Source organism: Camelina sativa, chromosome 16 (genome assembly GCF_030686135.1).
Source record: "Camelina sativa cultivar CO46 ecotype springtype chromosome 16, ASM3068613v1".
In the NCBI taxonomy this organism is placed as follows: Eukaryota; Viridiplantae; Streptophyta; class Magnoliopsida; order Brassicales; family Brassicaceae; genus Camelina; species Camelina sativa.
Window position 1 is genome coordinate 19,216,602 of NC_141895.1, and position 12,787 is coordinate 19,229,388.

Here is a 12,787-nt window from a genome sequence, read left to right on the forward strand (position 1 = left end):
CAAAAATTCATAAATAGAAAAGGTCCGATCAATTAAGTTCTCGTTCATTCGCTCCGACCTTCGAATATATATATTACAATTTTGCCTCATGTTGAAGCAAAAAAAAAACTTAAGAAAATTAGAAAGAAAACGGAGCGAGCTAATTTATATATATATATATATATATATATATATATATATATATGATGATGATGATGATGATGATATAAGAAAATGGGACTTGCCAGAATATATTAATTAGTGGATGAAAAGAACCTAGCTAGCCACTAATTTATATCTATGTGGCTAATTGTTTTTATTGTTGACGATTATAAAATTATATTTATGGAAATGCTTCATGCTGCGAAGCAGCCAAGGTTGCAGTTGTAAACGGGTTCAAGAGTCAGATCAAGATCGTTCCTCCTCATTGCCATTGGATCTTCTTCTTGATACAGACCACTGCATTCACAATCGTACAAGATGATATGAATGAAAGGGTATAAAAAATTCATGTTTCATCGTACAATAAAGATTTTTTTTAAATTTAAAGTCCACTTTAAAGTGTAAAAGAAATAAGTTCATTTACCTAACAAACTCTTATTTTACTAAAAACACATAAACCAACAGCAACAACAAAAAACGAGCTGATCGCAATTGTTTCTTAGGCTTTTGGCAACCATTACATTTACCTTTTCCACTACACACGTACTGTATAATTTCGTTTGGCGACCATTGCATTAACCTACGCAATGTTTCTCAGTAAAGCTCTAAATTCAAGATCATGTATATCTACTCAACTTAAACTTCGAACACAGAAACTATAACTTACAACACGTAACTAGCTTGCATAGCATATCTGGTTAAATGTAATACTTGAAAACAAGAGAGAAATAGTAAAACCCAGTTACCCCATGTTGAGAAAAGGAGATGGCTGATGAGAAAGCATGTAAGGATGCTGGACTTGGTGCTGCTGCGGTGGTGGAGGGGGAGGCATATTGTGGCCATGATTCTGCTGATCCCACTGCTCTTGTTTAGCCCTAAGAATCTTTTCCCTCTCCTTGATCTGCCAATTTTCAGGTTTCACAATACAATTTCTTACCACTTTCCAAACATAATTACATTACATGTCAATTTACAAATAATTCTGTGCACATATTTTTTTATGAATGTATGTAATTATATAATCATTATCAATTTCCGATCGTTATTACATTGAATGAATTCTCTACACGGTTGCACTCATGCAATGAACTCTTAGATAACCTCTTTCCAAAACAAAAAAAACAAAAAAAAAAACACTCTTACATAAGTATATATATTTTTCAAATTTGGAGTAGTGTCTACATTCTCATAAATAGATTAGCAAACATATTTACGTTACATCTCAATTTACAAATAATTCTCTGCACAATTGCATCATGCAATGAACACTTATATAAGTGTAAACATATATATATATATATATATACCTATATATTATTAATTAAAAGTAGTAGGAGTCTATATGCAGATAAATTATATGTAGATGACCTAAGTAGAATGATGGGACGACATTTCAAAATTCAAATGTATATTTTCAATCCGAGAGACAACCTTAACACTAAACGGACAAAGGCCATCTACGTACAGGTTGATGATTATAGCAATCAATAGACAACATCTAGGCTTATATAAATAAACTACAAACATTTTTCAATTTTTTTATTTTTCTTTAATGGTGCCGAAGTTAAGTTAAGTGGGAGATATGAAGATCTTGTAGGTATAGCTTCGCTGGAAGTGTGGAGTAAAACAGTGGAAGGTAACAGTAATGCAACGGGAAAACATGTTGATGAAAGATAAATGATGACACGTGTTACCTGTTTGGAAAGCATGCTGTTTTGTTCCTGTATGGCCTTCTCCTGTACATTTCCGAAACGGCACGATTGTTAAAATTCCCTATACGTTTCTTATGAGTAGTTTCTCTATAAGACATACATTTGATAGGGTTTTTGCATACCTTTCTTTGGAGCTCATTGATGGACTCGTACATAAGTTGGTTCTGCAAACACACAGATTACATTAGCAAACCATTACTTTGGTGACAGGAGTCTTAAACACAACGTAATTCATCATTTGAACAAACCTCTCTAGGCATACTTATACCAACGTGATATTGATTATGTACGCATACATATGTATTTGAATATTCACATATAATAATTAACACTTGTACATTTTTAAGTTATATAGATATGTTCAACGAAATAGGAGAAGGCAATACTTTTCTAGAGCGGATGTGCTTAAGAGCAGTGTCAAGCTGCTGCTCCAGATTCTGGAGCTCCTTAGGGCTCATTGCTTGCAAGTCTTCACCAAGATAATGCCTGAATTTGCATAGCGTTCATGCATTTTAATTCACATTAATGCCACCAGTTTTAATTTTTTACATTCATTTGTGCCTTAAAATGTGTGGAGTGTACGTGTGTACCTCTGGTTTCTCTCCAAAAGCTCAATCTTAGCCTTAAGCCTGTTATACTCCATCGACCAGTTCGTCTGCGTATCACAAGTTTTATACAAATAGAATTCATTAACACTACAAATATACATTAATATTATATATTTATGTGAGTTAAAAGGAGAGACGTTGATATACATTGACGTCGGACTCAGGTGCAATAAGCTGTCTCTCGGCGTAAGAGTACCTCTCATAGCGTTCAAGTATCTTCTCCATACTGTTCAATTCACAGAATTAGGTAGCTTCATATATGCCATCAACCACTAAATTATTATCATATTTATAGATTATACACATTTATCTATGCATAGTTATATACGAAAAGTAAGTAAATCATGTACGACGCTCGTGTTTTCATGACGTTTGGGCCTTTGAGGGTAAATCTAGCTAGGTATCAGTGATAGTTTTATGCCTAAACCAGGATTTCCTATATCAAATTATTCAAACCCTGTACCAATTTCTATTAAAAACCGTAAGAACCATAATTAACCCTATGCCTTTAGCTTAGAGTTCTAACTGAGGTTTATAACACTGTACAGGAATCTTGTTAGAACCCCTTGGGTTAGAAGTTAGAACACACATTATTGTACAATATATTATAATCTGGTCAATATATCATTTTCTTCGGAACAAGAATAATATTCATAAAAAAAAAAAACGCAGAACAGCTGTTGCCTGTTGGAGCTAATTTTGACCATCGGTAAGAAGCCGATTTTAGGATTGAGTTACTTCTTTTTATGGATCCCCAGAGGTCAAAGACTCTCTACTCAGATTTGACATCTTTATTTCAGTTTTTTTTTTAATCTAATTCAAATATGTATAAAAAAAAGCTACACTTCAGTTTAAATCTAATACTACATATATTTATATTACGAGTACATTATTCCTAAGCGCCGAGTGAAAATTAAACATTTGCTTTGCTTAGATTTGCAAAAGCAATTTTGAAGACACAGCTGCCAGAATTAACAAAATCCGTTTAAGGCATAAAAAAACTCTAGTTCGTACGTTAAACCATTCATTCTTATATATTGTATTTATCTCGATTTGAGATCCTTATATTTCTAGCTATAATTTTATTATTCTCGTTTCGTTTGATCGTAATCCGTGGTAAAAATTGAAAAAAAAAGAAGCAACATTACATCTAATAATCGAATTTATTAGCCTAAGAGCGTGGGGCGACACTAATAGACATTTTCTTTTCTTACTATGGCATCAAATTAATCTTAGATCTATAAATTTTTGAAAGACATGGCTAGGGGAACCCTAAGCTCATTAAAGAATGAATTTACATCCTTCTACATGCTCTCATATTTGAAGAAATTATGCATATAAGCACATAAATATCAAGGGTAATTACTATAGTTCTTGCTAGGGTTTACTTCTCCCAGCCTTCAACTTTTGATCTTTTGATTTATAGTTGTATACAAATGCAAAGAAGTTAGTACTAAACATTTACAAATCTGATCGAAGTCAAGCCCTAGAAAATACAAAGCAGTAGCTAAATAATTAGGGCAAATCAAGTAGTGTCAATTTAAGGGACAAACAAAAGGGGATAAAATAGTGTCAATTAAAAGATTTTTGTTAAAAAAGGAAAGAGTTAATTGAGGTTACCAAGAATCAGTGGAGTATTCGAAGAGTTTCCCCTTATGAGAGAAGACAACAAGGGCAACTTCAGCATCACAGAGAACAGAGATCTCATGAGCTTTCTTCAAAAGACCAGCTCTTCTTTTCGAGAATGTCACTTGTCTATTGATCTTGTTCTCTATCCTCTTCAATTGAACCCTACCCCTTCCCATTTTTGATCCTTTTTTAAGAAACTTCTTACTCTAAAAGAACCAAACAAAACAAAGACCCCTAAGAAGAAACTACAAGAGAGAGATAATAGAAGAGCTCAGACTTTGATATGATCCAATTAGGAAAGTTTTTCTTTCTTTCCTTTATAAGAAGACTTGTGTTTGAGCCTCGGGATCTTTATTTATGGAGAGATTTGGGTAAGAGTGGTTTTAGGGAAAAAGCTAAAGCTGGTTTCTCTTGTTTGCAAAAACCATAGTGGTTTCTTAAGGATTTGCGTGTCGATTTCTCATTGGTGAATTTTGTACTATTGTTGTCGGGTCCATATTTATTTTTTTTACCAAAATTTTCGGACAAATAGATATACAATAAAAATTTGATTATCGACGTCTCGTGAAGAGATCACTGGTCAGAGGTAGAAGTAATATTGTACGGACCACTGGTCCTTCCCCAAGTGTCACCTTCACTTTGCATTGACGGCGGAGATTTCCCTGTAGATCTACGAAACATAATCTGAACCAACAAAAATATCTATTTATTTTCCTTTTTATCAAAATTTCCTATACACTATTCTTTTGGAATAACGTGAGAACCCTTTGTTTTATCAAATTTGTTTATTTATATATTTAATGTTCTCAGCTGTAACAGTGTAGTACAAATAGACCTTTTTTTTTTAGCAATAGCTAGATGTTTTTAGAGCTGAGAACCAAATTGACAACTGTGTAATGTATTGCGTCGACGGATTTGTACGCAGGATTTAAGGAGAAAAAGAGGACGAAGAAGAAGAAGAATAATAGTAAGTATTCAAGCCCGGCCGATAAAGTATTTTGTAAAGATTAATTTGTTCAGTGTTGTCTATACTAATTAAGCTTTTGATAATCAGGACAAAGTATGTGCTTTGTTGCTACTTGCTAGTTAAACTCAAGTTTGTGGTAAGTTACAAATAACTTCGCTTTGCAAATAATCCATACATACATTATTTGATGTCAGTTCATACAATGATAAACAACATAAAATCTTTGTGCCGGCATGTTTTATGAAAAACTTGGTTCAATTTGCTGCAACACTTCTTTTGCCAATGAATTTCAGTCCTAATAGTTTTCTCTTTTGAGATCTTCAGTAGTAAGGAAAAAAACAAACAAATCCGGCAGTTTCTTAAGGCATACATAGGTAGGCATTAGCTTTAGATAACAATGTGTTTGTTCGTTTGGTTGACGCATGCGGCAGCGGTAGCGGCTGCGTTTACGTTTTTAACCGCTAAATCGAAACAATGTTTAAAAATGTTATACGCAGGTCGCAACGTTTGCTGCAGCGTCTTGACGCAGGTACTTGCGGCAAGTAAACGAACAAACGTACCTGCGTCTGCCGCAGCCGCAGGTACCTGCGTCAACCAAACGAATAAAACCCATTATAATTAAGTGAAAGCTGGACCCACATTTCATAATTTCTTTGTTAGGCCATCTTTCTCGGCACAACTATGAGGGTGTTCTAAGGCCTTTTTAAAAAGAAAATATTGTAATAGTGGACTTAGAACTGGTTTATGGATCTTAATCTAGATCAGTTTTTGGGTTTGTTCTTGTGTGACGTGGCGTTGTCTCATTGGAAACAATTTTTTTTGCAACAGAGAGATCGTTTCATTTTTCATTTCTTCGATATTGTGGCTGCTAGGTTTTTCTTGTTCTCTCCCAAACGGCGAAACGACGATAGCTTGCATATGCACCATCTTCTCCGATTAAGGTGTGTTTTCCGGCCATTAAAACACCAAAATCGAGAGGCAATTTCGCCTCTGTCTTCTCTGTCTCGCAAGTTAAGCGATCTCCTCGTCTCCTCTGTCTCCTCTGTCTCCTCTGTCTCGCCAAGCTCAAGAGATCTCCTCGTCTCCTCTGTCTCCTCTAGCTCGCAAATCTCATCTCCGGCGATATAGACAAGGTAATCTCATCTCCTTTGTTTCATCGATGTTTCATCGATTTAGGGTCTTGAAATCTCTCAATTAGGTTTCGATTTAGTATAATGTATTAGAGTTTCGTCTCATCTGTCAGTATCTCATCTCCTTTGTTTCATTTATTTATGAGGCTTGTAGTTGAGGTTAACCAGGGGAAATTAAATCGGATATCCATCAACAAACCTGCATTACTCGAAAGTAAAAGGTAAATCACAAGGTAAGTGTATATTCACAGTTTTGTGATTGTTGCATGTTAATCTCTGATGTTTGATTAGGTTTATTTCTTGTAATTGAGTTGTTGTGAATTAAGTGTCACTTAATTGTGGCTTGTTAATCTCAAATCGGATGATTTTAGTTAGTGTCCGCATCTAACCTTTTATCATCTTGTCATGTTCTCGTATTAGTTGTGATTGTAGTTTTGCTATTTAGGTTTCACTAGTCTTAAAACTTGGATGATTTGAGTGGTGTTGTGGTTTAGGTAGTAGTGTAAGTGTATATTCACAGTTTTTATTTGATTGTAGTGGCTTGTTAATAAGTGTTGGGTAATGTCCGTTGTAGTTTATGTTTGTTTTAACTATGTTGTCCTATGTTTTTAATGAATCTCGAATGTTTGTTTTAACTATGCTTGTTTGCTATGTTTTTTATGCACTTTAAATGTTTGTTTTAACTATGGTATAATCCTATGTTTCTTATGTTTTTAATGAATACTCGAATGTTTGTTTCCATTGTTATATAGTATTTGGAAACTTATATATGTGTTTCGGTTTCAGGTTGAACAAGTCATGGACTCTTTATACGACTATGGTATAAACAGTCCATTAGACTATAGTTTCGATTCAGAAGAGGAGGCTGAGACCTGTTACTATCCTCCGCAACCATCAACTAAGATTGGATTCACAAGTCTGTGGAGCCGTGAAGCTCAACCAATTCCTGATTATGAGACACAACTGATCCAGCTCAAGGACCAACTGATCCAGCTCAAGGACCAACAAAACCATTCAGATCAGAGGTTGGTGAACCTGGAGAGGGTGGTTACTGAGTCACGAGAGAAGAAACCATTGTGTCAAATGGCCCCTGAATTTGTAGTTCTTGGTTGCTTCGGTATGATTGTATTGCTAGTGGTATTTATCTTGTTTAAGTAAATTAGATTAGGCTTTGGTATTTGGATTGTAGTTTTAAAGTTCACATGAGTTTATATGAGAAATGACCAAAGTTCACATGAGTTTATATAAGAAATGACCATTGATTTAAGAATATTATATTATTAAATCTTATGATTTTAAACATGTTCTCACAATAACTAACTTTTTAACAAAAGATCTTAACTACTGATCTTACATTATTTTCCTAATATATCTAGTCTAAGAACACCAAAAAAAGTTGTCCCTTTAAAGATGCCCTTAGTAAAGTGTTCCTGTTTTAGTTGATTACTTTAAATATCTCTGACTGAAGACTAATTGATTGATTGCTCTTGTCAAAAAATTAAAAAAAAAACAATTTTTTTAATTTGAATTATCTTATATTTTTCAGATTAAGACATCCTTTACAACTAATGCAAGGCCGTCTCTACCCCATGGTAGAGTAGGCAAATGACATGGGTCCATCCCAAATATTAAAAATTTTCTTTAAGCAAAAGGGTCCAATTTTTTCAAAAAAAAAATTTATTAAAGGTTTTTAGGTTTTTTAAAAATTTGACAGAGGTCTCATATTTGTTTAAGACAGAGCTGAACTAATACTTACGTAATCATTGTCTCATCAAAAAAAATCATACTAAATTTAGAATAATACAAACAAAAAAGTGTAATCTTGTGAAAAACTATTCCAAAAGTATTAATACTAAGTACCACATGAACTATATATGCGTAAAAGGTGTGAATTGTATTTTAATCTCGAACTATAATATAGATATCATATGTATATTCTTCGTAGCAGTTATATTATTAAAACTGGTATGGTATGACCATAGATACTTGAAATGGTCGTGGTTACATAACCAAATTTAAACATTTACGTCCTGAGGTTTGAAAAGATACATAAGTTATAAGATAGTATACCATATATATGTATGGTAGATCATGAGCAAAAGTAGTAAGCAGCAAAAGGAAAAGTAGAAACAAAACAAACTGAGCAAAACTAAAAGAATCTAAGCTCGTGGCCTTGAAGACAACATCCCAATAATATCCATTATCTTCGCCTTTGTTACATCTCCACCCTTCTTTTTTCCCCCATTAAATATCCTTTTTCTACTTCCTTTCATTTTATTATTCGATGTAAACGTACATGTTAAAGATACATTAATATCTCGATCCACTTAACGGTATCTTAGATTCTTCAATACTAAAAATGATTACTTCTCGTTAGAAGGACGTAATAAGCTCTATCTTCATTAGTGTCCCAATTCCCAGATATTAGTCATCATTCGAAGTGGTTTTAGAAAATATATAGAACACAGAAAAGCATACATAGTCGCTTTGAGGCAGATCCCAAGAGGCCACGAATATTCTTCGATCGATCGACGTGTGTGTCCAACTCGAGAAAAAAAAAACAGGCAAGGAGATTTATTAATGAGAGATCTTTATAGCTAGTCACGAGAGTCGTGACTTGTGAGGTTGCTTTGTATCACGGTGACGCAAATTTTTTTTTATAATTCAATTTTTACATATTGGATTTAAACTCAACATCCGAATGCTAAATAAATAAGAATTAACATCTATAATCTACAATTAGCATAAATTTTCAGTATAAGGAGGATAGCGAGTCTTTTATATAATGAACAATTTATCTGGATATATAATCCAACTTGCAAGCGGTTTTAAAAATAAATAAAATTAAAGAAGAGGTTCGTTTATTTTTCAAACAAATAGTTATTAGAGGATCGACTGTTTATTTATTTTTATTTTTTACGTTCGAATCAGATTTTTTTCTTTTTTTTTTTTTGGTTCAACAGAAGACCATATTAAAATATTAATCTCTATTATTTTCAAATATATATAGCAAGATCGCTTGTTGTGAACATATGTACAGTTAATTCAATTATGTATACGGGAGAAATGAATGAAGAGCAAAGGTGTCTTAGTTAGGTCTCTATCATAGAGCAAGTTGGGTCCAATCCAGCCACATCAAATGTCCAATTAATGTACACATCATTAACATTTAACCCCACCATTGGATACATACACAGCTACATGTACATGTATATATGCATATGTATCTTTAATTAGAAAGATCACAACATATAAAAATTTCATAAATTATACCGAAACCTTAACAATTCGTAAAACAGATAAGTAAATGTTATAATGAAAGAGGTAATTTCTAATGGATTTCGTATTAGTTGAGATTTACTTTTGAAATCCTTATCAGTTTTTTTTTAAAATCTTTTTCCTTACAGAAACAAACATTTTTTTTTCAATTTTAAGAAAAAATTGTATTAGTATTTAAATTGCATTGAACAAAATCACACATAAGAGAAGTACATATGATGGTGTGCAAAAATTAAAAAAATAATAAAGAGAAGTACATATGAATGTGATGTATACACAGCATCTGTGTTGACGCTATCTTCTAACCACCACGTTCAATATATATCCTTCTTGTTGCACTTACACCACAAAACCTCTATATTTCATTTTCAGATCTCTCTTTCCTTACAGGCTTAGAACTTGAAATAAAGCAAATGGTCTCGTTAGGTAACAAAAAAAACAGAAAAGTTGTTAGTTTCCTAGATTTTCTCAACGTACCCAAAAAAATATAGTATTGTTCAAATTTAGGTCTGTGAGAGGCTTTGGATAGTTTTGCCCCAAATTGTATGTCAAGGCCCATGAAGCTGACGATCAAAGCCAATACGTTTCGAATAAGTAATTTTCTCATTAGCTTTTTTTCAAAAGGCCTATTAGCTCAGTTGGTTAGAGCGTCGTGCTAATAACGCGAAGGTCACAGGTTCGATCCCTGTATAGGCCACTTTTTCATTTAATTTTTGGACAACGTCGTTCCAACTTCCTACTCTCTTTTTATCCTACTCCTACACATCAATCAATATTTGTTTCTTTCCCATTCAGTGGTCTCTCTCTCCTAGAGTTTTTGCGTGAACAAATAACAAAAATGTTCATGAGCTAAAAATAGTAAAGACAAAAATATTTGTAATCTCTTCTAATGCTTTATTTAACAACACTTTAACTTAACTACAAATTCACTTCCACAAATTTTAGATAATAAAAGAAATATATATTTGAATGTTAGGGAACTCTTATCAAAAACCAAAATGTGAGGTATGAGAAACAAAGTCGTGGTGGGCAGGTAATTAATTCCAAATATATATAATTTTCATGTAAGTCATGGCTCGTTAGTCTAGAGGTCACAATGCTTGAAAGGGGACTATATAAAATGTTCTGATTCTTTATCTGAGAGGATGTGCGGATTTAGGTTTGGAACATCTTAGTAATTAAAAAAAAATATCATCGATTGTAAATAACAAAAGTATTTGTAAGTTGAAAATTATTCTATGCATAAATAGTAAAAATAGAATATTGTAACATCTAGTGTTTTTTAACTCCAAATTCAGTTCCACATAGTAGAAATTTTTAAACGACCAATTTTTCAAATAACAAAATAATATATGAGTCAAATGTTCAACACTTTTACGGTCACATGAAAACCAAGTCTTGGTGGGTTGGTGATTCTTGCTTGAAATGTGAAATCTTCATGTAGATAGATCTTAAGATCTATATAGATTATGGATCACGTATATTTAAGAAAAAATTATCATTTTATACCTTGGTCACACATGTAAAAAATTTTGACAGCAAGAAAACTCTGAACTTTGTGGCTGTTGAAAAATTAGTTTGGAATTCGTTTTGAGATTTTTCCGTTTAATAAAAACAAGTAAAAAAATATCATAAGATTTGTTTGAAAAAACTAATAATTCCAAATAATGATTTATTGCGTGTCCAATCGTGAAAATGGGTGGATGGATCTTGTTTGGTTAAAGGCAACAAACACGAAGAGGCAATCTATTTATGACAACAAAAACAAAAAAAAAAAATAGGAAAAGGCAAAAGCCAATGTGGTAAATAATTCAAAGCCAATCCTTCCATATCTTTGTTCATTCATACACACTTATCTTATCAATCTTCAAAATCAAAAGTATTTAATGCCTCTCAACATTACATTACAACACTACAAAATAAACAAGTGCTAACGTGGTTTTGTTTATACTTTATACATATATAGGTGTCTAACGTCGGTTATAAACGGACACTACAAACATTAATACATTATGTCGTTTATTTCAACCAACTTGTTAAGGGGGTCGACGTAAGTTAATACGGGCTCTCATTTCTACCATGAAATATCTCGACTATAACTCTATTCCCTCTTGCACAAAAAAACGAAGAGTTTATTTTCTTGTCGGAATCTGTGGAACGACTTTACACTATATTTTTGGAAAGTACAAAATGGAGTGATGATGACACATATATTTACGATCATCATCCGAAAGAAATAGAGTTAAGAGCTAAAACTTTATATCAAAAATAGTATGTCTATTATCAAATCTATATCTTAGCTAATATTTAAAATAGTTAAGAAAATAACACAACATAATTAGTAAAAAAAAAGTCCACACGTTGTTTTTTGGAAAATGATCAAATATACTTGAGTCTTGTCATGAACATGTTAATGACTAATTTTAAAACAAAACTTTATATATTAAGATATATATATATATATATATATGTCACATTATCTTCTTCGTTTAAACAATTAAAAAGCTTTAAACTTACATATTAAATTTAAAATAATAGTTGACATTAATAAATTATATTATGAAATAATGTCAAAAAACTTATTTTATATTCCAAAATCATAAAATTGGAATTTCATAACAAATATAATTCATTGAAATAATACGGTGTTTAATAGTATTGGATTTCTTCAAAGTGTGCATGATTCATGAATATTTAGGTAACTTGTTTCAAAAACTAAATTAAGATGAACACTTTGAAAATTAAGTTTAAATAAGATAGAACTAATTGAAATTTTAAATATGTATATATATTTACAAGCAGATCTCTTTATCTATATATAGGTTTTGTGGGTATAACAAACATATATATAGAGAATAACATTTCAAATTCATATATTATAGAAAATTACATATACATATATATATATATATTATATAAAATTGAGTTTTGAAAGTTAGGCATTAACAGGATTTTGACATGTGTAAAAGTTAATTTAAATATTTCTGAATATATTCAAATATTATAACAAAAAGAAAAAGATTTAGTTGATATATAATATATTTTTTGTATATAAAAAAATCATATTCCAAAAACAAAAGGGAATATTTACCTAACGCTAACTCAATAAAGAAAGTGAAATTTTATTACTATATATGTATATTAAGACTTCCGAGGTGTTCAAAAAAAAAAAACTTAATTTGGCTAATATGTAACGTTAAGAAGAGAGTTTTAAGTACGGAATAAAAGTTTTAGGAATAAAAGTACAAATTATATATAGTTTTAGGAATAAAAGTTTCGTCATTCGTCCAGCAAAAACCCTATAAATAAATGCCAAAACAT

At 31.8% G+C, this 12,787-nt stretch overlaps 1 protein-coding gene and 1 non-coding gene across 2 annotated transcripts; one reads left to right on the plus strand and one right to left on the minus strand.

The window, feature by feature from the left end:
* Window positions 1-206: 206 nt before the first annotated feature.
* Window positions 207-4,552, minus strand: LOC104750743 (floral homeotic protein APETALA 1-like). Its single transcript, XM_010472583.2, has 8 exons — window positions 4,082-4,552; window positions 2,609-2,687; window positions 2,444-2,508; window positions 2,240-2,339; window positions 1,976-2,017; window positions 1,836-1,877; window positions 888-1,042; window positions 207-438 (listed from the first exon to the last, which is right to left on the minus strand). The coding sequence occupies exons 1-8, from the start codon at window positions 4,264-4,266 to the stop codon at window positions 336-338; spliced, it is 771 nt and encodes a 256-aa protein (XP_010470885.1). The 5' UTR covers window positions 4,267-4,552; the 3' UTR covers window positions 207-335.
* Window positions 4,553-10,089: 5,537 nt separating this feature from the next.
* On the plus strand, window positions 10,090-10,163 carry TRNAI-AAU (transfer RNA isoleucine (anticodon AAU)). The gene has a single exon. It is a non-coding gene; the product is annotated as a tRNA-Ile (tRNA).
* The last annotated feature ends 2,624 nt before the right edge of the window (window positions 10,164-12,787 follow it).